Source organism: Zingiber officinale, unplaced genomic scaffold (genome assembly GCF_018446385.1).
Source record: "Zingiber officinale cultivar Zhangliang unplaced genomic scaffold, Zo_v1.1 ctg222, whole genome shotgun sequence".
NCBI classification, from domain to species: domain Eukaryota; kingdom Viridiplantae; phylum Streptophyta; class Magnoliopsida; order Zingiberales; family Zingiberaceae; genus Zingiber; species Zingiber officinale.
This window is the reverse complement of record NW_024589898.1, coordinates 826,356-852,015: the sequence shown is the minus strand read 5'-3', so window position 1 is coordinate 852,015 and position 25,660 is coordinate 826,356. Positions and strand designations below refer to the sequence as shown.

Sequence of the window (25,660 nt, the reverse complement as noted above, 5' to 3'; positions counted from 1 at the left end):
TTTGAAAGCCTTCAAGCGGTATGTCAAAATTTGAAACATCGGAGGGCATGTTGAAAATTAAGCTAAATTCAGGGCAAACTAAGAAAAAAATCCCATATTTTTGGGAAAAATTTAATCAAAAGTATGAGGGGGAAAAATGGAAATATACTTAGAAGGATCACATATTAATAAAAAAATATTATAATTTAATTAAAAGTTAAAACTAATCAAATATTATTTAAAAGTTTTACAAAAAGAAGGATGAAAAGAGTAATTTTAAGATAAGGGGGGCCTCTTTGATATTGTTTAAAATAAAATGCCTTTTTCCCGAATAAAACAGACGGCATAAAAAAATCAGACGCGAAGGATTCTCCTGTCAAGCTTAGACACGGTACAGATTCTCAGGAGTAAATAAGGCAGCACTTTAATCATCATAATTTAAACTCAACAAATAAAAATATACATTAAATTCAGAGTAATAGGGTACGTTCTAAAAAAATTGCTAAAATTTCTTTTCTGGAATTCGTAAAAAGAAGAAGTTAAACTAAATATTTATTCTAGATCTTAATCTCAGGATAAGCTTAATCCCTGTATCTGTTTACTTTATGGCAAGCGATCAAAAGTGGTTCCGGATTTCCATTAATTAATTTAGCTTTATTTCTGAGACCACAATATCACATTAGAAGATGCTCAGCTCAAAGGATATGCCCTTTGTTTTATGGAATTGGATTCCCTCTGTGTTCTATTCCATATTCTACTAATTTTTTAAGCTACTTGCCTTGTGCCAAAGCTAATGAGGGAAATTATCAGTTTTCTGTGAGAGTTTATCTCAGAAAATACTTTACAGATCATTTGTATTATTCATATCCAGTTTCCAACAACAAACAATCTGAACAAAACACAGGCTAAAAGTTAATGTAAATGGATGACTGACCTCAGTTCATCCAATATGGTATTGGAATGCATAAGGGCAGACAGTAATATAATCATCAATCTGCACATTATATCACAGTATGTTAGAAGAGATTTACAAAAGAGGTAATTAATAAACATGAAGTCACTTGTGCTTGAAGTAAAGATGGTAGATGGGTTTTCTTTCCCTATTTTTTCCTCTCTTTCTTTTTTTGATCAAAGTCGGTTCTCCGCCGAAGATTTGCCAACCTATTGCTGAAGACAGCAAGGGAGTACCGAAAGCTTTAAATTCCATGCAAAAAATAACCATCCTTTCAAGTTGCAAAACATGAATTCTCTTGAAGGGAGCCTTGTGCACAAACCTCCCTGTCACCGAAAATCTCCGCACAAACAAAACCCAGTGCTGAAATGATGAAATAATGTTCAGTCTCAAACTGTTATTTCTGACTTTTCAAGCTCAGATACCAATTGCAAAGCCCTGTGACAATCACTGCAAATTCTCAAATTCTTAACTATTCTCACTTGTGATCTTGCTTCTGAACTAATTACAGCAAATCCAAGGCCAACTTTTCAATGTGTCGGTGAAGAGCCTCTTCCTTGTTCTTCTCATTCAGGTTTCTCATAACCTTTCCCTTGTCTGCTTCATATCTAACCTTCTTGACATGCTTTGCCAATTTGTCCCAAGCTTTGTAGATCTCTTTGGATCTTGGGTGTCACTGGTCACTTGCTTCGAATTCATGAACGACACCGTCCAACTCCACTGCACTGCATCCTGGCTTCTTTTGCACTCGGCATGCCTTCATCAGTGCCCTCACCTGTGCGGCTTCTGTCCATTTCCCTCTTGAGGCATACACATTAGAGAGAAGGACATAGTGACTATCATTTCCTGGGTCTAATTCAATAACCTTTTGTGCCGCCTTCTCTGCTAGTTCGACATTTCGATATGATTGGCATGCGCTCAACAAGGAACTCCAGACAACAACATCAGGCTTAATAGGCATGTTCTCGATGAGTTCATATGCTTCACTTAGTTTTCCTGCCCGACCTAACAAATCAACTACACTACCATAGTGCTCAATGCACGGAACAAGACCATACCTTTTCTGTAACAGTTCAAGAAGTTTCAGTCCCTCCGCAATAAGTCCTCCATGACTGCAGGCAGTCAGTAGGCCAATAAAGGTTACTTCATTAGGAACTGGCCCATGATTTTCCATAGAAGAGAACAGTTCGAGAGCCTCCAGACCTCGCCCATGAATAGCGAGCCCCTTAATCATTGCATTCCAAGTGGCCAAGTCTTTCTCAGGCATATCTGAAAACAGATGTTGAGATCGGTCTATGTCTCCGCAGTTTGCATACATATCAATCAGAGCAGTGCTTAAAATGGTGTTGCATTCTATTCCATTCCGCCTGATGTAAGCATGAATCCATTCACCAAGACTTAAGATGCCAATTTGAGCACAACAATTGATTAAACTAATCATCGTCACACTATCGGGCATGACTCCAACTTGCAAACTGCATCCCTGCATCAATTTAAACAACTCAATTGCCTCAACTGGTCTCTGATTCTGAGCATAGGCAGCTATCATTGCATTCCATGCTACGAGATCCTTCTCTGGAATCTGCTCAAATACTGATCGAGCCTCATCAACCCTGCCAACTTTAGCACAGAGACTCAGCAGAGCAGTTGAAACAGACGCCGAATTTGCAGACTTCAAACAGCTAATAACATGATTGAGCACATTCTCACTGACCGAGCATGCACCAGTGCAAGCAGATGCAGCAGACAACAATGTAGCATTATCAGGTCTGAATCCAGCAGTGATCATCTGTTCAAAAATCGACAATGCTTTATCATTTTGCCCATTCTCAGTGTATCCAGCAATCAAAACATTCCAGGAGACTGAATCCCTCTCAGGCATTTCATCGAATAGTTCTTGAACTGTGTTCATATCCCCTGCCCAGGCATAAGCACTCAACAGAGAGTTCCAAGAAACCACGTCTCTGCGAGGCATTTGATCGAACAAGTGTCGTGCATGGTTGACATCGCCAGAGTTCAGAAGACCCGTCATCAACATGTTCCAAGAAGTCGAATTAGGTTCTTCGATAGCCTGGAAAACCTTCCGAGCAGCTTCGTTCTCGCGGCACTTGAAGTACATGTCGACCAGCGAATTCAGCGCGATAACATGGACGGACGTCTCTCGAAGCTTCACCAAGCTTCCGTGGATCTGCCGTCCGAGGCTCAAATCTCTGAGCGCGGCGCAGGCCTTGAGGACGTAAGGGAAGGTAAAGCGATCAGGGGCGAAGCCTCGGCCGAGGACATCGCGAACGTAAAAGGCGACGGCTTGGCGGTGGAGAGAGTTGAGGGTATAAGCCCGGAGCATGGCATTGAGGAGGACGAGGTCGGGTTCGGGGAGGGAGAGGAAAAGGCGCGTCGCGTAGGCTGGGGCTCCGGCGGAGGAGCAGCCGGAGACGAGCTGGGTGAGGAGGATGCGGTCGTCGTGGAGGGAGCGGCGGAAGAGCTGAGCTTGGATTTGTTTCAGGTGGAGAACGGAGAGGTTGCGACGGAGTAGGAGGGAGATGGAGTGGTGGAGGTCATTGCTTCCCGTTGACGGGGAAGGCGGCGGCCTAAAATAGGATAAGACGACGATATCCGCCATGGCTGATTGCCTGCGGGCCGACACATTCACTACTTTTATGCATAAAAATTTGAATTGATTTAAATTATATATTTTAATATTATCATTTAATGTCGGCATCTAATATAATTTATTTTAATATGCATAAAACATTCCAAATAATTCAGTACGTTTGGAAGTTTTAATTCCAATTTTTAATCTGCAAAATAATAATAATAATAATAATAATAATAATAATAATAGGAACTAGGAAGCGAAGAAAAGGCCTTATTTCCTTGACTCCGTCGCTTTGTTTCCCACTCCGGTAAATGGCAACGGCCGATCTGAAGCTGAAGACGGCAGAAGCGGAGCAAGTGGTAGGGAAGGAGGAGGCTGAGAAGGCGGACAATAAAGATGCCGCCAACGATACTGAGACCGAGGCAAAGAAAGATTCCACGGAGGCGGAGACTGGAGAAGGAAATTGCCCCATCCGGGTCTATGCCGATGGAATCTACGATCTCTTCCACTTCGGCCACGCCAGATCTCTGGAACAGGCGAAGAAAGCGTAAGCCTTGTTGCACTCTTTGATTCCTTCTTAGTTGTTTAACTGTTGGTTTGGATTGAACTGTCCCGTGTGCTTTTTTAGTTAGCAGGGCTGTAGAAACGTGGATCTTCCATGTGTTATGCTTTATTTTCTGAAGATCTACCTATCTATTCAAATTTTGGATTTGGGAAATTGATCAATTGTTGCTTACCTGTACTGTAGGTTTCCCAACACATATCTTCTTGTGGGTTGCTGTAATGACGAAGTGACGCACAAATACAAAGGGAAGACTGTCATGACGGAAGACGAACGTTATGAGTCACTGCGTCACTGCAAGTATTGCGTTCTTTTACTTTCTCCATCGTTAGAATTGAAACTGTTCTGTATGTTAAAAGTTTTCGGTCATGAAAATTATGGAAAATGAATTAAACTATATATTCAAATAGTTTTAACTTTCTCTCGCAGGAAGTTGGTCTGCAAACAGATAAGCTAAGTTTTAACTTTCTTTTAAGAACCAATTCTTCTTAGAAATGAATTGCAATTCCACATTAGAAAAGAATTCGTATGCAACATCTAAGGTTACAACTTTCACCTATTCGTAACATTGCAAAGAAGGCAGATATGTGAGTTAGAATAGGCACACAAGTGTCATGATGATGATTTGTTGACAAAATCCTAGTAGAAATATTAAAATGTTCTAGATGTTGTTGATGTGCCAGTGCGAACTTACCTAGGCTATTCCAAAAATTGACATGATATTGATTCCTCATTCCTATAAAAAAAAAAAATATACTGCTGTAGTAGTAGTAGCTAGAAGCTTTCTTTGATTGGTTGTGCTACTTTGGACTAGTATCTTAATTTGGGTTCTGAAGATGTTGTTGATATAACACATAGTTAGGAAATTCCAAAGTGTACTTATGATATTTATTGTTGTAAAAAGTATTGCCGCTATATTAGCTAGAAGCTTTAATTGATTGGTTATTGTCCTTGCAACTAGCTATCTTGGATTGGTTCTGAAGATGTCTTGCGATTCTATTTGTCAAGTGTTTGACTTAAATGGAATGTTCAAAAGTTCATCTTTTTCGTACTACTGACCTGTTAAAAAAACTATTTTGTAACTAAAAAATGGTTCTTCTCACAGATGGGTGGATGAAGTTATACCTGATGCACCTTGGGTAATCACTCAGGAGTTCCTCGACAAGCACAAGATAGATTTTGTGGCACATGATTCTCTCCCGTAAGGTTACACAACCTAAGTGTATTACTAGTATTTGTCTAAGTTGTCTACCATCAAATATTTCAACTATATGCCAGGTTGCAAGTCTCTCCTACCTATAGTCTCTTTTGAGTTCATCCTTGTTTCTATTTTTAGCTTTTCCCTTTATAATATATAGGTATTTATCCGGGTGTTTAGATACATACCCACAACAAAAACATGGAAACAGATACTATTTTTTAAAAAAAAAAAAACATTTTTTCAAATTGCATTTTACCATTTTGTCGGGAGCTTTAACACATAAATGTTTGCCAAATGAAATTGTTTGGATTCCTCTTAAAACATTTGTTTCACTAGTAGTAGATTGTCTCTCTTATCAGGGATGCTGGATGCTTATCAAGAATATTATGGAAGAATCAAGTATCTTTATATATAATTTTTTAAAACAAAATGTGAACTCTTTTGTTTCTTTAAAAATCTATGTAGATATGCCGATGCTAGTGGAGCTGGCAATGATGTCTATGAATTTGTAAGCATTAAACAATTCTGTGATCTTACCAGTAACTATTTTCTGTGTTTCTCATCTTGTTTACTACTCATTAACACATTGTACCAGGTTAAAGTTGTTGGAAAGTTCAAAGAAACAAAGCGGACAGAAGGAATTTCTACCTCTGATCTTATAATGAGGATAGTTAAAGATTACAACAAGTATGTGATGCGTAACTTGGCCAGGGGATATACCAGGAAGGATCTAGGTGTCAGCTATATGAAGGTTGCGTGATTAGTTTTTGTAGATGTTGTATGAAAAAGTTTCTTTTTCCCACTAACTAGTCAATTTCATGTCTCAGTGCTCGTCTTTTAGCTTAGCCACATTATTCTGATGTTTAGTCATTTGTGTTGTTGTCTTTCAGGAAAAACATTTGAGGGTGAATATGGAATTCGAGAAGATCTATGACAAAGTCAAAGAGAAACAAGAAAAAGTGGGAAAGAAGGTACAATGTCTTCCTCATAGGGTGAAATTTTAATTTATGCCTTTGGTTTGTAATAAAGGATAGACTGATTATATTGGCAGAAATCTATTGCTACCATTCGTTGTTCTCATGATCAGTGTTATGATGTTCTTTTATGTCGTTTACTTATTGTACTTTGAGTGGCTTGTGCAGTTAAGTGTGCTTCATGATGAGTGGGTGGAGAATGCTGATCGCTGGGTCGTAGGTTTTCTCGAGAAGTTTGAAGAAGGTTGTCATCAGATGGTGAGCATCCTTTTTGCAGATGTTGCATGTTTGCTGCAATTGCACTGACGTTGCTCTGATCATTAGGGAGCTGTCATCAGGGAGCGAATTCAGGAGAGCCTCTTGAAAGGGCAGAAAGAACTAGGCATTTTGTACGACGACAGTGACGACAGTGACGATGAAGATGAGGAGGAAGAAGAGAGAACAAATTTTTAGCTGATGTATTCTCTGAATCCAACATTATCTGGTCTTCTGTTTTATTCTACCAAAGTTTGGCATGGTGCACAGTTGATGTCTCATCCATAAGCTTCACCGGTCAGTTGAGCAGGAGAGGAAGAGACCTCTGAATTCTGCAGCAAAGTGTAAAGTAATGAAATATGAACACTGCTTGTGGTTGATTGAAGAAAAGGCAATGCTCCAGATCTTGAGCAGAGCATTTTCAAAGCTTTTGCAACTTTTCAAGAGCCTTTTTCACCACCTCTTTTTTTTTTGTGTGCCTTGTGACCTTTCACTTATTCCAGATCAAATTGATGTGCATCTATTTCACATAGCTCAAATTGATCCAAACACAAATAAGACAAGTTGCACCCAGTTCAGGTAGATGATCAACACCTGATCCACCTCAAGTTGAATCACATCGTAAACTAGACTACCCTACGAGGGAATAGAAGCAAAGTCCAGTTTTGCCTGAGCCACAGTTTCCCCGACCAAATTAAACTGAGCCCCATAAGCTTAGAAGTTATGGTCTTATTCATAAAATTGATAGTGATCCGGTGGTAAGATGTGATCTATCAGGCAGGAGGTCAAAATAGTCAATGTCCTAGGCAGGCGTCCAATCGGGCGAACTACCTCCCCGATCAGCAGGAAGAACAACCGGTCCGACACTTCGACAGCTTGGTCAGACACCGAGCTTCCGATGCTCATAAAGCTCAGAGAAGGGAGGGATGAAGGCCGAGCGCCCTTCCCGCTCGGCTAATCAGTGAACGCAGTCTCGACCCCGACAGACAAGGCTCCCTCGCTCGGCAGGGCAGAGCCAAGTAGCAGGTCATTGACCGAGCGGACGTTCGGCCCGGGCAGTGTATCACCCAGATGATAAACTGGCCGAGCGGCTCTCCCGCTCGGCCCAATAACAGACAAAAGGGGCAGTTGGCGATATCTTCCTAGGGACCAGTGTCACTGACAGGTTACATGGTTGGCGGCATGGTCGGACAGAGAATCGTATGGGGGAAGCTTCCACTGTCGAGTCAGGGATATGCTCGGGCTATTTGAGTATGACGGCAGACACGCTTTTCTGACACGTTCTTTCCAAGCATGCTTTGAGAAGCATGCACACCTTGGGAAGCGTGCACACGCCTCCCGGTAGCCCTATATAAGGACCTTCAGGCTTCGACGGATTTATGTTCACTACTGTACCTACAGTTACGCTGCTGCTCCTTTCTTCTCTACTTCGTTCGTTTGCCGCCGGTAGCTGACTTGAGCATCGGAGAATCATCGCCAAGAAACTCTTCCCCGGCTCGACACTAACGACTTGTGGTTACAGGCTTAGCTTGTTGGAGGTCCACGTCGTCTTCAGTCGGCATCCAATCAACGTGAGTACCACCTCCATAACATCTGTCGACTCACTCTCGGACAGGATAAGATAGAATACTACTTAATCTGTTGTGACCCGACTATAAAACATTCTGAAGCTTACTCGGTAAAAAAGGCTAGTTCTAAATGGCATACTTCGTTAAAGAGAACGGAAAAAATTAAGACAGTGCCATAAGTAATAACTTTAGGAACTCTTTAGCAATTGTTAAATCATACCAATAGAGCAAACAGCTGCTCCAAATAGCTTCCACGATTAAGTTCTTCAAGTGACAAAAGGTGATTCGCTCAATTCTAAAGTCTCCGTCAATCTGCCTTTAGGCTAATATGAAGAAGATAAATTACGGATGATTAATAGTCATTAGAGCAGATGGCCAAAACATAAGGAAAGTCATACTCGAATGCGCCAAGTTCGATTCCAATACTTCATATGACAACACTCCATGTCTCAACTATCACATCGTCCCGAGAGGACACTATTAAGTTCTTTATGCTTCTTTGTACAGGTTGACAATCTAAGAACAATCCCAAGTTATTGTTGTCCCTAAACCCATTGTCGCTGGACATATCTTGCTCTTTGTTTAGCGCCATCAAATTTTCAAGTAAATAAATGGCCTCAAAATTCATATTTTCCTCTCCTCTCCTCTTAATGCGACTTGAGTAAACAAGTCTTAAAGCCTGTCCATTGCACTAGAGTAAAGCATCTTATGGATCTACATGAATGAGTTACGAAACAAAAGAAGACTTCAACAAGCAGGAAGGTCCAAGGGATATGGCCCAAGATGTTCACTGCACGCTCATGTAACTTCATCCTTTCAAGTTTCAACATTCATCTTGACTAGGTGGAAGTGCGAAAGCTTGAAAAAAAAAAGGTTCGAGATGATCTGAACCCACTTTGATCACACCATACCAGAAGCGATATAATATTGGCAATACCCACAAAAAAATCAATGATCATCAGCTTCACTAAATCTTGTTTGAATTGCAAGATAATCACTGGTCACTGAACAAAATTCCATATGCAAAAGTGTTGCAATGGGCCAAGAAAACACCGTTGCCATTATTTTCATTTTGCTTGAAATTAGTGCTGGCAAATGTAGTTTTGCAATGGTATTATTGATAATGATACTCTCAGGCCAAGTGTATTTGGTAGCCTTGGTACAAAAGCACTGGTTGAACACAGGAACTCGAAAAGATATCAATAGCCATATTCTATAATCGGAAAATTATGAATTAGAATAATCTAGGACTTTGAGTTTTTGCTGCAAATCCTTCAAGCCAAGTCTGATGGAGATGAACTAAGCTGAAGCTACCAGGGTTCCCATGCTGAGAAATGACAAATTTCAGGTACAGAAAATGAAGCTACAAAGATATTTGGGCAACAATGGTATTTTCACTTACCTTGGAGTACAGTAGAACAGTGGTTAGACAACAATTTTGTCCATCATCTGTAGAATATATATATGTGAAGGAAAATTATCAAAATGGGGAACAAGGGGGAAACAAATAACAAAGAAAACTGGGATAAAACATTTGCTCTAAATGAGAAGAAACATTATCGGTAAAATTGACACTGGAGAATAAATGGAAGGCAGAAATGGCTATATTAGTTGAATTTAAACACTCACCAGTTAGTTCCCGCTTATCAAACTTTACCAGCCACACATCCGATCCAATTTTTGAAGCAAAAACTCTATCCAGCCACACTCGGAAAACTTTTCCTTGCTTATCACCATAGCATGGTCCCAGTAATTCTATGCATTCATGAAGAGAATGTTCAACTCCGGAAGCATGAACAGCAACTCCAGTTGGTTCCTACCAGACAAATAAAAGAACTAATCAGCACATATGAACTCAAAATGTATCCATGTGTCATGTAAATTAGAAAGAATTACATTGATGTTTATGCACAAAATCATTGCAGTATTAAATATTATCCTCTTTTTTTCTTGGAGATGAAAAGAAGATGAGTTTTAGATGTCAATTTGCAAGAATTTTGTAATTCTTCTCCAGCTATCTTTTTGAAAGATAAGTTAAAACTAGAATATCTTAAAGATCATAAAGTTTATATAGACAAACTCATATACCCCTGTGTCAGATAAACTGTAAAAACTGATGAATGGAAGATGTGCTTACAAGTATGCCCTTCAAACTTTGGATGAAAGATTCAGATTTTTCCACTTCAGCTCGGAGCCACCTTTCATATGCAATAAAAAAATTTACTACTATGTTTGCTGGGGTACTGTTATCTGTCTTGCAAGATAAGAGATCCAAACCATCTCTTGGAGATGCATTAGGACCAAGCCCAAAATGGCCAATAGCTTCAATAATACCAGCTGCACATCTTTGGGTTGCATGAATTATCTTCTTGTTATCTTTTGCGTTTTCAGCATGCCACTGCAGTAATTCCTCCTGGGCATTGCTGACCTGAAATTCAAGAAGGCAAAAAAAAAAAAAAAAAGTTTAACTAAGTACACTACCAACATGCAAAGTAATTCATGGATTTTTATTATAAAACTCACCATGACACCATAAACATCTGGAATGCTGAACAGCTCTGCATCATTCCCAGAATCACCACAGACAAGTGTATTAACAGGTAGTTTGCTTTCAGCCTTGAACTTTGAGAGCAAATAAGCAAGAGCTTGGCCCTTGCCAGCACCTTGTGGCAATATATCAAGATCCATACCTCCACTGTAGATTATTTTTACATCTAGCTGTTTGAAAATGTATGAAAAGGGACAGTAAATCCGATAGAAGCATGATCTGGTTAGATTAGTTACAAGAGAAAAAGCATTCAAAACCAAATTGTAGTTGCTAATCTTACCCCACGTCTCTGGAAAGCATCTGAAAGAGACCTTATTACTTCCTGAGCATGCTCCTTGTCAACATAATAGCTAATCTTGTGTGGTCGCTGCTCAGTTGCAGCCTGCATGATACAGCATATGAAAGAGGACCTATCATCTGTGTAATTCATGCACAGCAGAATGGCAATAATTAATGTCACAATGAAAATTTTGAAGATCACCTGAGCAGTCAGCTGGGGAAACTTGGATGTTTCTTCAAGAATGACGCTCTTATCCCAATTTTGATTGAGAAGATCTACCCAACCATTGTCAGGCACCATCAAATTGCCATAAGTGATCTCAGAGCCAACAGACATGATTGTTATATCAGGAGTCAACATTGGTTTTTCCTTCCTCAGCTGTTTGTAAAGTGTAGGCGACCTCCCAGTTGAGAAAACCAGGAGAGAATCATGGCGATAAAGTGACTCCCACAGAGCATTGAACCTAAGCAATGATGTGTTCTCTGAGTCATGATGATCAACCTGCAAGCACAAATTCATTCAACTCTGGTAGCAGCAGAATGATAAAGTTCTAAATTACATTGCCAATAGGTTGATTATATACTGTACCATGGTGTGATCAAGATCGGAAACAATCATGAGACGTGCAGGGCCATCGAGACAATCCATTTTCCTGCAAAGCAACAGTTTCATTCTTCATCACCAAAGAGATTGACCTTCCAAGTTTAGCTATTGATAAGAATTTCAACAGTTACTGATAAGTTGGTCCAGAACTCCAGGCCTATGCGAGACCCAGGAAGAAGAAGCACTTAGTTGGTGCTCAATACTAATGACTAATCCAACGTCCTTATCAGAATAAGAGAAGACATTGCCTAAACCATGCTACGAATCCTTGACCAGAGGTGCTACAAGCCTACAACATTCACCATGTGCAAATAGGGCCAAATACCTTCCCAAATGAAGGGGTCCATGCAACCATGATTTCCTCCACAATTGGAAGAAGACTGAGACCATAATCTAAGAAGAAGATGACAAGGTAAAATCCCCATATATATCCAAGACTCTTATCCTTCAGCTCTGCATTTACCCCCTTCACTTCCGATATCACACTCTGCTGTGATTCGTGGTTACACAACGAGGGCGTTGTGTCTTTAAGTAGGGATTTGTCTATGGTGTGATTCGTGGTTACACAACGAGGGCATTGTGTCTTTAAGTGGGGGTGATTGTAATATCCCGGTTCTGAGATTCTGGTTAAGTATGGCTTAAAAGGTTAGATGGTACTATCCATATCACCAAGGTGCACCTTCCTTTTCGGAAGCCCAAACTTAAGAACTCCAAAATTAAGCGTGCTTGGCAGGACAAAGCATGCTGAAAGGACTTTCGATGGTCAGTGGAGCTAGTCATCAACCCGATGGGCAATTTTGGTGGCGTTCCCGGTTCAGTCCGGGTGAGGCCCGCCCGGGCCGGGGCGTTACAGATACTCTACACCTCTACTTATCATATGTAAAAATTATTCCGAATGCTCATGCTGGACAATTAGAATACACAAATACTTGCCTCTTATGAGTAACACAGATGCCAAGAACACCATCAAGAGGCATAACAACTATGAACTCTAGTAATTAGCATTCCCTATCACTATATGATCCTCGACTTGATCATCGGAGGACCTACGAAGACCAGTGGGCAGCATCCTAACCTCTATTCAGTAGGATGGTCCATGTCCAATTCTCCTTGGAACTTAGAAATGCAATGAGACCAATTCCTGAACCTAGCCCCCCAAAATATGAACTTTTTTATGGCACAATCTTCCTTGGACCTTTATCCTCTCTCCGGTTCCAGCTTACTGATCCATGGTTATTCTACACTATATAAATCGAATTAAAAGCATACAAATACGAAATAAGGTAGGAATAGAAGATAAGTTGGCCACAATCAGGAGCAGACAATGACGAAAAGATCGACTACAAAAGGAAATCATGCGCATAAACAACAAAGAAAATTTGATTAGGAGAAGAGGAAAAGAGTCTTACTACCGGAGTAAGAGGCTGGATCTGGAATCAGAGGTGAAGAAAAGAGCGATGAAAATCTTTTGAGGGGGGGGGAAGTTTGGTTGGTTGCGTCTGCGACTCCGAATGACGATGAACGAAGATAATACAGGAATAACGCGAGGAATAAGGCATCGGATCCGAGTTCTCTGGGCCGCGCGCGGCCCATCTTCTCTTTGATAAAAAACATTATTTTATTCGAAATTTTTGGTATTCGATAAATTTTCTCATATTCAATTTCAAAAAATTTCAAGTTGAATATATATATTTTTATTTTCATTTGACGATTAACATTGAGTTTTTTTTTCCATCAACATTTTTTAATTAAAAACTGATTGTAGATCAGTCGGTTGCTTTAAAATTAGTGCAATTTATAGCAGTATTTTGCAAGATTTTATGATTTTTCACGCTCAAAAATATTTCAAGGGTTTTTTTTTTAAGAAGAATGATATTTGGAAGCAATTTTAAAGAAAGTAAATGGCATTTTTGCTATTAAATAGAAAGGAAGGGGCAATAATTTGTAGTGCTCTACGGTAAATAAAGTGGGAGTTAGAATTTGAATGAAGTGGCCATTTGAACTCTTCCCCTCTTCACGTCACTCCGCTTCGCTTCCCTTCACTTTTTTTAAATCTCCCAGTCGACCCAGCTCGCACGCCTTCCAGGTTTCTGGATTTATGAGCTCGGCAACCCCCAAAATCTTACCTTTTTGATCTTTTCTTCCTCTACGGTCTTTGCCTTCCCCAGATCTGTAGCTTTTACCTCCATGCTTCACCCCCTTTCATAGATCTGTTTCGATTTGGCAGTACTAGGAGCAGCTGAGCTCAATTTGGGACGGGCCGCAGAGAAATGGCCGGGGTGGTTCTCGCGTCGTCGTCGGTTGGATGCAGAGGAAGGCGAGGGGAGGAGGAACGGAAGAGGGCGAAGGAGGAGGAGCGCCGGAAGCAGCAGCAGATTTCGGTCCTGGAGCTGCTCCTGGCGGCGATCCGGAGGTCGATGGCGTCGTCGTGCAGGTTGGAGCGGGAAGAAGTGATACCGGTGCTGCAGCGCATGGAGATCGGGTGGCCGACCGACGTCCGCCACGTCGCGCACGTCACCTTCGACCGTTTCCATGGGTTCCTCGGCCTCCCCGTCGAGTTCGAGCGCGAGGTCCCTGGCCGCGTCCCCAGTGCCAGGTCTATTTTTTCTCTGACTTGCCTCTACCATCTCGAGTAAGCGGATACCATCCCTTTTTTTGTTCTCGAGAAAAAAAAAGAATCTTGCGGAGGTAAATATTTGATGCTATTTATTATGGCTCCTCCCCCTAAAAAGATAGGGAATACAGAGGAAAATTATCAAAATTTGGATTTTCACCTTCACTAGATGCTTGTGTATTCCTTATGTTTTTCACATTTCTACTTCCAGGAAACCCACGTATGCTGCTTTTGTTCTTCTCGATCTAACTTCTAAAATCAAATGCTTCATTGGAAGATTAATGTAAAAAAGAGTTTATGATTGCATATGCTGACAATTTGGCCTGCTGTTGTACAGTGCTAGTGTCTTCGGTGTCTCAGCCGAGTCCATGCAATGCTCTCTTGATTCCAAGGGCAACAGTGTTCCAACAATCCTCCTGCTAATGCAGGAGAGGCTGTACATGCAAGGAGGTCTAAAGGTAAATCATACCCTTCTCGTTAAGAAGAAGCTCTCAGAATGTAGCTCAATTATTTAGAGAAGGAGATTGCTAGTATGACATGGTGTGAGTTACAGGCTGAAGGAATATTTCGGATAAACCCAGAGAACAGTCAGGAGGAACATGTAAGAGAGCAGCTAAACAAAGGCGTTGTGCCGGAGGACATTGATGTTCACTGTTTGGCCAGCCTTATTAAGGTGCGATTTTAGTTGGTGACTGAATTCTTATTCTTCCTTTAAGTGATTGCATTTAAGAAACATAAAAATTTTGAATGTTAATACCTCTTGTACCATTTACAGAGTTAACCAACCTGTTTGTGCTTGCTTGTTGATATTATTCCAGTGTGTGCTTAAGAAGTTGACGATTTTTGCACTGAGTTACGTAGTTCTTCCTGCCAGTTACAAACTGCTTTTTTGGGTCTTTGCAACTTGTTGGCATAGATTCAATGTTCATCTAAAGCACATGGATTTTCATCGTAGTTTTGCATCTGGTGTAGTAATTACTGAACACTCGAGCAATATTGTAAAAATCAGTTTGAGGATGCCAAAAGTTGCAACTTTTAGCACACATAGGAGAAAGTATGATTAAATGTGTGTGTTACTCTCAAGGAGGTGCCTTTTGGTGGAATTGTCTCGATCATTGGTAAATACTCATTAGAGCAATTTTGTGATGAGTGATCATCTACTACCATGGAATCAACTGTGAGGTGAATGGTATATGATGTTTGTCCAAGCCAACAATATTTTGATATTGCTGAATAAAAAGGTTTTGAAAATACTATAATAGTTCGACAGTTTGGATGAAATGACTGCAGAAATAGATCATGGTTCTACATGAAACATCATATCAGAAACTTATGCTTGGTCCTTCTATGTCCAGGCATGGTTCAGAGAACTTCCAGAGGGTGTGCTGGACAGCCTCTCACCTGAACAAGTTCTTCAATGCAACACAGAGGAGGACTCGGTGCGACTTGTGAAGCGTCTTCTCCCAACACAGACTTCGCTTATCAATTGGGCCATTGAGCTCATGGCTGATGTCGTTGAAGAAGAAGAAGTAAACAAGATGAACGCAAGAAATATAGCCATGGTCTTTGCCCCAAACATGACCCAGGTATCAACTATGGAACAGACTCATGCATTGATCAGTATTAATAATTGTATAATCTAACATTTGTGATACCGTTGCATTTCTTCCTACCAGATGTCAGATCCTTTAACAGCTCTTATGCATGCCGTTCAAGTTATGAACTTTCTCAAGACACTGATTCTGAAAACTCTGAGGGAGCGTGAAGAGGCAGACGTGAGTGGGTATTCAGATTTCTCATGTTCTCCTTCTCATGAGCCAGGAGAGGACGATGATGATGATAGCCAGAGAGATATGGATATGTGTGATGATTCCAGTGAGATCACATCAGACAATGAACCAGCAGAAATCTCTATCCTTCAATCTGAAATGGGAGCGAATGATAGTGATTCTGCTGCAAGATGCAGTTCAGAAAGGCATACAAGTAGCCAGCATTGCAATCGTACCTTCGTCGAGGAAGAATATGATTCTTTATCTGACATTGAAGTGTGCTTCCTTAGACAACTGGAATGGAAGTCCAACGATGGAATTCTAGTAGAGAAGGATATTGCTAGTCCGCTATGTCCTGATTCGAATCCATTGATTGAGAGAAAAGAAGAAAACTCAATCACAAGCAATGGCGAGTCTGAGGTCGAGGTGAAGAATGATCCATCGGAGGAACAAAATGAAAGCCGTGAGGTAGAAATGGAAGAATGCAAAGTGGATTTCTTGTTGCGCGATAACCTCGCTTGCTTCTGATCCCATGTTCTAGGGTAGTACCACCTTGCATTTTGAATGGTAAAGACTTGTTAGATTTGTTTGTTGAATCTTGATCAACATGCGGTTGAGTAATGATGTGGCTTGTTTGTGTGAAACTGAACGTACTGTTCACCTTGATATGCTTGCTGAACATGTATTGTGTTATATTTGTCTACGTTCAGTTTTATTGAATAGATAGGGATGTAAATGAATCAAATCAAGTTCAATCTTCGTTATATTCGGCTCGTTAGCTCGTGAACATATTCATTAAGCTCATTAAGTAATTTTTAGATAAAAAAATAATAATTTTAATATTAAATTTATAGATTTTACACTCTATTTATAAAAAATATAGACAAATATATTACATTTATTTATTAGAATAAAATTATAAATTTTAATAATATTATTATAATTTTCTCTAAATATATAATTTAATTTTTAATGAATATTTAAATTTATGATTTATATTTATTAATCTCGTTTAAGCTCGATAAAAGCTCGAATAAGCTCGTGAGGCATGAATATATTCATTAAATAAAGTTCGAGCTCGGCTCGATTATAAACGAGTCAAGCTCAAATATTCAAGAGTTTGACTCGACTCGGCTCGATTCGATTACACCTCTATATACAGAAAGGTGTGAATAGGCATGAATATTGAATCTCGTAGTATCGATAACTTTGAAGGGTGACTGAACAAATTTGACTAAATGGATAGAAATATTTTTAAAAACTTGAATAAAATCTGATGTACTTTTTTTATAAATTCAAAAAGAAAAAGAAAATTAGATTTTAAGTTTTGTAATTTGTATTTTTTTTTTCAATTTTAATCATGTAACATGTACTATTTTTTAATTTTAGTAGTTTTCCTTCAAAACTAAATTTTTTCATTAAAAAATGTTTAGTTGACAGTGAGAATGTTAAGTTGTAAATTGAATTTGAGGATTTTAAATCGATGATTAAAAAATTAAAATTCTTAAATTTAATTTATAATTTTGATCGTCAATTTGATATTTTTTGATGAAAAATTTTAATTTAAAAAAAGAATGAAATTAAAAAATATTATTAACTATTAGACTAAAAACATAAATCGATTCATAACAGATTAAAATTAGAAGAAAAAAACTACAAATTACGGTACCGAAAACGTAATTTTCTCAAAAATAAAATACATTCCATGCGGCTTTGTTAACAGGCTGAAGAACTCCAGGCATGCCTGCTCAACTCTTACTTTAATAAGAAATTAATTTTCGTTGGATATTTTCATCCCATCGGAGATTTTCTTGCCTATTTAATAATCATTATCCGTCGCAACGGAGTACAACTGCAGCTTCACCTACTGAGTCAGGCCTACAACGGTTCCGCCTCAAACCCTGCGATCGAGCGGCGGGAGGCAGAGGAAGATTGCGACGGCGACTGCAAGGGCTGATACTAATGGTATGCTTCCTCTACGCCGATTGCTTCTTGTCCCAATAAGATTGGATCTCAGGCTTCAGATTCTTACTTCATCGTCCTCCTTCCCCAATATCTTGCCTATGGATCCTCTCCGATGTCGAGATCCAGTTCTCCGGTACCATTTCCGATCTACATATCCGTTTGGATGTAGATCTGTGATTGATCGGGGATGTCATACCGACGACGTCGCCGGCGAAGGAAGAGGAAGACAATGCGGACCCCGAATGGAATCTCGATTCCTTGACACCTACTTCCCTGATCCTCGATCTGTACCCTAAGCAGCCGCCTAAGATTACTGTCCCTACTCTTCCTCCTCAGATCTCAACCTTTCCGATCTCCCCGGTGTCGGGATCCAGCTCTCCAGTATTTATTTTCTCCAGTCTGCCATACGCGTTCGTGTAGGAACGGAAATGATTTCGTTAGTCTCAATGCCGTCTTCTTGCTTATTTTGATCAACAATCTTAACCCTACACCAGTTTTGGTCATAGCTCTTCCTTTTGATTCTATCCTCCCGTCTCCGGATCTCTCCCACTGGTTTCAACTTCTGGGTCCCGGAGGTTGATCCGTTCCTGATCCTTTCCTCTGGTTTCTTTCTGATTATTTATGCTCAATTTACTCCGGAGGGCGTTGTTTACTGGATGCTAAATTATGGATTGTTGATGCATCTGCAGATTGATTTTTAGCCAAAAATTTATCCGCCTAAAATTGTGAGGAAAGACTCTTTCTTTCTTTCCCGAGCACCCTCCTTTGGAACACCTCTTGAGCACCGCCCACCTCCTCGTGAGCACCGCCCTCCACCTTGCCAGCAAGCGCACCTAGCTCTATCCCTGCCTTCTAGCTTCACATTCAACTGTGATCCTGTGGCCTGCTCGTGAGCCCACCAGCCGCTTGGTCTTGAGTTTGCAGCCTTCTAGCCTGCAGTTCCCTGGCTGCGAGTTTGTGGTCTTCTGATCGTCTAGCCATAGTAGGAGTCGTCCCACAAATCAGACTTTTCTTTTCGTTCTTCCTAGTTTGTAAACCAGATGAATTCTTTCTCTTTCCCTTTCTGAATCTTTGTCCGTAGGTATAGTTTATCCCTCTATTTTCCATCCTTGAAGTAAACTGGGCATTAGATGTTTGTAATTTGGAGTTAGTATCTACAAATAATTTGGTTAGAGGTCCATAATTTGTATGAGTGCCAGTGAAATTCGAATGACCATCTCTGAAGCTTGAGGTTTGAGTGAACTTCAACTCGTGATTTGCTAAGAGATTATAAATTTGGATGGAACATTAACACATGATTTTCTTATAGGTTTGAAGTTTGAATGAATGCTATTGAAGGTCTAAAGATCTTTTAGAAGCTCAAGGTTTGAGTAAACATAAGCACATGACTGAATATAGGCAAATGATTTACTTAGAGTTTCAATGTTTAGATGAGCGTGAGAGAAAGGTCAAAGGATCATCCCAAACTAGATTTCTTATTGTCACTGAGTTTGGATCTGTAATATGTAGTTGGCTATTTTGGTGAGTAATATGGTGTCTCAGTTTGGATACACACCTCAAGTTGAGAGCTTGGTTGTGTTTGTTAATCCAAACAGCCCATCCCTGAAGCAAATCGAGCGACATGTGTAGATATCCAATACCGTGTTGTGCTGGTTGGCTAAGATAACATTCACTATTTCATAATGAAAACATCCAAGCTTGTGTGAATGTGTTGACCAACTCTAAGTTCTTCTTGAAACAAAAGGCTCACGGCAAATAAGTCTGTCCTTGGTAGCTTGAATAGGTCCCATAACAAGAGCCTGCCTGTGGACTGTGGTAACTATGTGGCAAGAGAAGAATAAATGGTAAGATATTTCATTCGAGCTTCTAGAATGCATTCATAGGGTATCATCATTAGGGATGCATTTTCATTATAAAACATCCTTAATATTTAATTTCTAATGGAGTGCCTACCAAATCAAAAATAATCTTGATCCTAGAGATATCCCAACTCTTCTAAACTATTGAAGATAATTTGTCAACTACATGAATGATAGTGAGCTATATAACTATATAGATAAATATTGACTTCACTCGTTAATAGTTCTCAAAATACAACAATTGTACTTATCACTTCCTTCCTTTATATGAAGCTCTTTCATTTTGTATTGTTCTACACAAATTATTGTTCAATTACCATTCTTACCTTGGATCATGGAGGGCTGAGTTGGTGGGGCAAGTTGATGACTAATTAATTGCATTCTGAGTGGTTGATACCTTTGGATCTTTGAAGCTTTAAATGTTGTAAAGTTTAAATAAATCTTTATGAAGGGTTAAAATCATGAAGAGCTGAATTGGTGGGATGAGTCAATGACTATGCACATTTATTAACTTTGTGTTCGGGAGCAGTTGACCATTTTATACAAGCATGTATACTTCATTTCAGCATTATTTTGTAGAATATGGGAGTAACATCACGCAACATTTGCCTATCAGTTATGTTTATATTCCTATCTCAGCTGAATTTGTGGACAGGAAGTACGACACACTTGGCCTATTTGAGATTTTGGCCTGGTCTGCTTGAGCTTCAGACCCAAGCTGCTCAAACTGCCCAACTCGACTGGACTACCTGAGATGCCTCCCTGGACTACCCTAAACTGCCTGCCCCTGCCTTGACTGCCTGAATTATACAGATTGCTTGCTCAGACTCCCAAACTCCCCAGACTTCCTTCCCAACCACCTAGCCACTTAGCTAATATATTGGGACCTACAATTTGGGAAATTTGGATGTAATGTATGGTGTTCTTAGAGTTCATTTAGGATTTTTCTGTATGTATTTTGTTATTATTTCTTCTTATGCCTTTTCTGTTGTTCTTTCTGGTGTTGAATATGTACACTACATTTGCCTTTTTGAATTGTTGATCAATATAAGCTTAGTTAGATATTAATATAAATCCAGTTCTTGTTATATTCTTTGCTTGATCCATATAGACACTTGTATTTCTCTTATGCCGAAAAATAGAAGCATACTGTATATCACTGAAATTCGATAGTACTTGACATAGAATTAATATATCATGTGCCATTGTATTAATCATGTTCATGAGTATTTGCACGTCTAAATGAGTTGAAATAATATTTATTATTCTTTTATGTAACTTGTGCTCCTACAATACAATGTAAAAACCATACCATTTTAGATGACATGCAAATTCCGACATTAGGTATAAAGTTGTGTTCTCTTTTTCTCTTTCATCTCTTTCTCCCTTCCCCTCCACTTTTCCACCACCACCATACGTCAAACATTGGCACAGTAGCAAGAACTATATCATTCTTGTCAAAATCCAAAACTTCAGATAGATCAAGATTTTAAACCTTGATGGTAAGTAGTAAAGGAGAAAGGGAGCCTTGACGCGGCAGTAAAGTTAATTGTTATGTGACCTAGTGGTCACGATTTGAGTCACAGAAACAACCTTTTGCAATGGAGGGTAAAATTACATACAATAGACTCTTCCTTGGAACCCCGCATTAGCGGGAGCTTCATGCATTGGGTTGCCCCCTTTATTGTAAGTAGTGAAGGAGGTGTTTATGGCCGACAATATCCGCTTTTATGGTTGTGGTTCTGCAAAGATTTCTTAGTTGATAACTTAATATTAACCTGTTTGTTCATTACTTGAGTATAAAACTTTTGTAATTTGTCTTCAAACATATTACTCATGTTGCGTTTCCAACATGCAGAGTAGCAACTTTTATACAGGGTTTACTCGATTGTGCAAGGGTCTTTCCGTCATCCTAATTGGAGGATATGTTTTACTCCAAATATTTCCCTCAATTCTTCCTTATGTTGCTCTTATTCCCTCAAGGTAAAAATTGGAGTCTTTGAAATGCTTAAATGCAGGTATGACGTAAATACTGATGTGTGTGTGTGCGCGCACACACACACATGCTTATGAATGTAATAATGATGCTATTATGCAGAATTTCTGTTTTTTCCCCAGGATCTTTTATGTTTGAGATCCATCTTTTCATTGCAGGACATGACAATCTAATATTCTAAAGAAATGGAATAAATCTTTTTGCTTTTGTTACAAAAAGGAAAAAAGGAAGATACATATTTGTTTAGTGATTATATCCTTAAAAATATTTTCCATTAGATTGCTACACCAACAACAGCTAATCTGTGTTGATTCAACTATTTTGGGTCAGTCCTGGATATTGTCTCAAAATTAGTTATATCTCTTGCATCACTTTTAAGTATGTTAACTAGAATTTTATTTAGTCTTCCCCTACCCTTACATGGTGAACTCTAATTTGTGGAACGTAGATATTGATGTGTAAAGACTGTTCCAAATAATTTGTGTATTCTTTTATAAAAGTATCATGGTTATGGATGTTGACCAATTACCATTTTGTAGGACAATTCCATTTGCTTGGAATCTCATTACTGCTGGTTACATTGAACAATCAATTTTAGGGGTATATGCATTTCCTCTTTTTTCCTGTTTATTTGCCTTTATTCGCAATTTGTTGCACTTGAGAATGGTGATGTTATCTCATGCCATGCACTGATGTTTTTCTCTTTCCATAATACAGTTATGATTACATAGTGGTGATTTTGCTGCCTATGTATATCTAGCATTGTTTTCTATCCATCAGATACCCCTAAACTTTAGGGCCTTTTCTTTGTCACTTGCATTATTGTAACCACACATGTTTGTAAAATTAACAAAAATTTTATTCTGCAGCAACTTGAGGTGTTATTTATAATTGTTATGTGGATACTTGTGCTAACAAGTGTTGATACAGAGATATATGACCATATGCCCCATTGGTTTTTTACATGGAAATAATAAGAGTGTAGGCAAAAATGAAGTAACCTCATTGAAGAAGAGAGTGAAAAATCACAGTTGGTAATAGATATGGTCTGGAAATAAATTATCCCAAATAAGGTTAATCATCCTTTTGTACTTTTTAGGATTTGAGTAAAGGGCAGATCAGTGCACGAAGCTTATGGCAATGCAAGGCTCTAGTGAAGGATTTATTATACGTAGCCTTACCTTGTTTTGTAAGAGATTGTTTCCGAGACTCAAACTCATGACCTCTAGGTCACACAACATTGCGCTAAAGCTCCCCTTCACTTTTTAGGATTTGAGTGTGGTAAAAAAAAAGAGCAAGTCCATTTCAATTTCATCTAATGCAGGGTTGGGAGAAACCTCATGTTAGGAATAATAAGAACTATTGGCGTAGGGCTGTGACTTATTTGTTGATTAATTCATTAGGATTAGAGGCTAATTTATACATGGACTATATCTCTTTCGGGCCTAACAATACTAGAAATTTCTGCTCAATCTGGTGTTTAAGCTATGTTTTCCTCTTTGTTTCTGCCCACCCTACTCTTGCTGTCTATGTCAGAATTCTTCCCAAAACTCATATAGTTCCACATTTCCTGTCAACTCCTTCCCCCTATCCATTGATCATTTTCCTGTTGAACTTTCTTGCTGATCTATGTCCCTTTCCATGCCTTGCCCTTCCTCTTTGCATCATTTGCCTTCACCTCCACTAGCCTTGTTTGCATCCCCTACCTCACCTGCATCTCACCTTACTTTTCTTCTTCGATCATCCTACCTAGTTGTTTTGAGTTCCATCTGATCATATTTTATCTTTATGAAGTTAATTACCTATTTGTATTTCAGTTCTGTATTGTGTTTGGCCTTTATACTAAAGCAATGGTAAATTATTTTTTTTAGAGTTTCTTTAGATAATCCATTTAGATTTTATTTTGAGTTTTTTTTCAAGGGTATTGTTGGACATTGAATTCCCCAGTAATCTCATTCTTAAGAAAGAAAAATAGACTTGTATTAACCAACTTTATTACTTGATGATACATAAGCATTTTGGCTTGTCTTGCAACTTGTAAGGTCCAATTCTTTTCATGGATAGAAAAAAGCTATTTTTGTCCATTATACTGTCAGAATTTGTTCCGAATTAAGCACATGATAAATGAAAAAGGTTCTATAGAAAGTCTTTACTTCAATAACTAAAATAGTTTGTCACAAAGTAACATGCTGCATAAGCATCAAATCTAGTCTTACGGCTTATCTAATAATTTTTGCCATGTGGCATTTGTTCTGATTAGACTTGTATTTCTAGGTGGCGATCAGTACAGTTGGCCTTCTTTCATTTGGGAAGTTACTAGAGCCATTGTGGGGTTCAAAGGAATTCTTGAAGTTCATCATAGTGGTGAATTTACTGACATCAATCTGTGTCTTTGTAACTGCTATTGCTCTCTACTACATAACAAGACAAGAAAGCTATCTGTAAGTCTCGGCTTACTTGAGGCTTAACTCAAGCTATATTTGCAACATGCCACTTTAACCGAGAGCAAAATTAAGTTCAGGACAATAAGTAACATTTTTCTTTCCTCAGGATAATGAGTAAAATGAAGCTCAGAGTTCCTTTTCCATTACACCAGAAATGACAATTGCCATATTGCTATAGTTGTAAAATGTATAATAGCTGATAGCTCTGTCATGGATTTGATGTCATATGATATTGATGGTACTGAGCATGGTATACAGTCAAACTTTAAAGGTCATTGTTTTATGTTTGATTGGACTGGATGAATATTAAACAACTTAAATTAAATGCTTTTTTTTGGGGGTTTGTGTTTGAGCTTTGCCCTTCTTTATCATCATCGGTTTCCTCACTTAACATTATTCAACAGATACACACCATTTTCTGGCTTCTATGGGATTCTCTCAGGTTTTCTGGTAGGCATTAAACAAATTTTACCAGATCAGGAGATTTTGAAGATCAAAGCAAAGGTAAGCTTTGCTTCATAATTGACCAACTTCTTTGATCTTCCTAGTGATTACTAACATTTTCTTTTTAATCTTCGCTTCCAAAGTGGATACCAACTCTTGTTGGCTTGATCTCAGTTGTCACAAGCTTCTTCACGACAAACTCTGTCTCTTATCTTCCAACTTTATTGTTTGGCATGTATATGAGTTGGATATACCTACGGTACTTCCAAAGGCGGGTAGAAACAAGTCTTAAGGGAGATCCAAGTGATGAATTTTCTTTCTCTAGCTTTTTCCCTGAATTTTTACGGTAATCTTTGTGTTTCAATGGTTTAATTTTTGGACCTATCTATTCTAATCTATAACCAGGATCTATGTATTATACACGCAGGCCAATTTTGGATCCTATTGCTTCTCTATTTCATTTGATTTTTTGTGGAAGAAGATCCAATAGCTCTGGTGAATCAAGAGGTTATGAACTTGATGACTCTCCATTGCCTGGTTCTGATTCAATTGAAGCAAACAGGAGGAGGTTTGCTCTGTGTTGTTTTTTATGGGAATTTGGTTACTTTCTGTTTTTTTTACGCCTGTGGTTGATTTTCCAAATATTTTAAATCTCTATATAGTATTATACTAAATGGAACTTTGATGTTAGAATTCAAATCTCCTTGTTGCTGCAGAGAACGGGGAGCACGGGCACTCGAACAAAGATTAGCTGCCGAGAAACCATCTGCTGTAGAAAAATCAGATGGAGCTATTGAATCTGTGTAGTTTCTGAAAGAAGTCTTTTGCCGACTAATGTGCTTGTTATTTGTAGAATGTTATATTTTTGTCTGGCCAATCCTTTAATCTTTCAAGATTACTCAAGAACTATAACGATTCATATTGCAACCATGAGAGTTAAAATGAGAATAATTTTCATCAACCGTTTGAAACTCAAAGTAGGTAAAATTCTAGCTTTGTGCTTCGATGAGAAGACCTTGTGCTAACAGATGGTTTGTTATTCTTTACAATA

At 38.9% G+C, this 25,660-nt stretch overlaps 5 protein-coding genes across 9 annotated transcripts; 3 read left to right on the top strand and 2 right to left on the bottom strand.

Moving 5' to 3' along the window:
- Window positions 1-1,604: 1,604 nt before the first annotated feature.
- LOC122036838 (pentatricopeptide repeat-containing protein At1g08070, chloroplastic-like) lies at window positions 1,605-3,551 on the bottom strand. The gene has a single exon (XM_042596258.1). It carries the CDS (start codon window positions 3,549-3,551, stop codon window positions 1,605-1,607), a length of 1,947 nt encoding a protein of 648 aa, XP_042452192.1.
- A 227-nt stretch (window positions 3,552-3,778) lies between these two features.
- On the top strand, window positions 3,779-6,822 carry LOC122036852 (choline-phosphate cytidylyltransferase 2-like). 2 transcript variants are annotated; one of them, XM_042596270.1, is made up of 8 exons: window positions 3,783-4,074; window positions 4,276-4,389; window positions 5,195-5,290; window positions 5,756-5,798; window positions 5,886-6,041; window positions 6,181-6,261; window positions 6,433-6,522; window positions 6,589-6,822. In XM_042596270.1, the coding sequence occupies exons 1-8, from the start codon at window positions 3,839-3,841 to the stop codon at window positions 6,715-6,717; spliced, it is 945 nt and encodes a 314-aa protein (XP_042452204.1). In that variant the 5' UTR covers window positions 3,783-3,838; the 3' UTR covers window positions 6,718-6,822. The 2 variants fall into 2 exon arrangements, with proteins under 2 accessions (XP_042452203.1, XP_042452204.1); XM_042596269.1 differs by having other exon boundaries at window positions 3,779-4,074; window positions 5,756-6,041.
- Window positions 6,823-9,108: 2,286 nt separating this feature from the next.
- LOC122036850 (sucrose-phosphatase 2-like) lies at window positions 9,109-13,064 on the bottom strand. 3 transcript variants are annotated; one of them, XM_042596267.1, is made up of 9 exons: window positions 12,931-13,063; window positions 11,504-11,567; window positions 11,117-11,416; window positions 10,916-11,017; window positions 10,611-10,805; window positions 10,225-10,515; window positions 9,717-9,903; window positions 9,490-9,536; window positions 9,109-9,414 (listed from the first exon to the last, which is right to left on the bottom strand). In XM_042596267.1, exons 2-9 carry the CDS (start codon window positions 11,561-11,563, stop codon window positions 9,322-9,324), a joined length of 1,275 nt encoding a protein of 424 aa, XP_042452201.1. In that variant the 5' UTR covers window positions 11,564-11,567; window positions 12,931-13,063; the 3' UTR covers window positions 9,109-9,321. The 3 variants fall into 3 exon arrangements, 1 of the variants encoding a protein (XP_042452201.1); XR_006127451.1 differs by having other exon boundaries at window positions 9,490-9,903; window positions 12,931-13,064; XR_006127452.1 differs by having other exon boundaries at window positions 9,490-9,903; window positions 12,928-13,047.
- Window positions 13,065-13,474: 410 nt separating this feature from the next.
- On the top strand, window positions 13,475-16,604 carry LOC122036849 (rho GTPase-activating protein 2-like). 2 transcript variants are annotated; one of them, XM_042596266.1, is made up of 6 exons: window positions 13,475-13,604; window positions 13,746-14,114; window positions 14,470-14,590; window positions 14,686-14,805; window positions 15,488-15,718; window positions 15,809-16,604. In XM_042596266.1, exons 2-6 carry the CDS (start codon window positions 13,789-13,791, stop codon window positions 16,427-16,429), a joined length of 1,419 nt encoding a protein of 472 aa, XP_042452200.1. In that variant the 5' UTR covers window positions 13,475-13,604; window positions 13,746-13,788; the 3' UTR covers window positions 16,430-16,604. The 2 variants fall into 2 exon arrangements, with proteins under 2 accessions (XP_042452200.1, XP_042452199.1); XM_042596265.1 differs by having other exon boundaries at window positions 13,487-13,669.
- Window positions 16,605-17,667: 1,063 nt separating this feature from the next.
- On the top strand, window positions 17,668-25,570 carry LOC122036853 (rhomboid-like protein 19). Its single transcript, XM_042596272.1, has 8 exons — window positions 17,668-17,866; window positions 21,584-21,708; window positions 22,261-22,321; window positions 23,996-24,162; window positions 24,570-24,669; window positions 24,753-24,955; window positions 25,037-25,177; window positions 25,326-25,570. Exons 1-8 carry the CDS (start codon window positions 17,864-17,866, stop codon window positions 25,414-25,416), a joined length of 891 nt encoding a protein of 296 aa, XP_042452206.1. The 5' UTR covers window positions 17,668-17,863; the 3' UTR covers window positions 25,417-25,570.
- The last annotated feature ends 90 nt before the right edge of the window (window positions 25,571-25,660 follow it).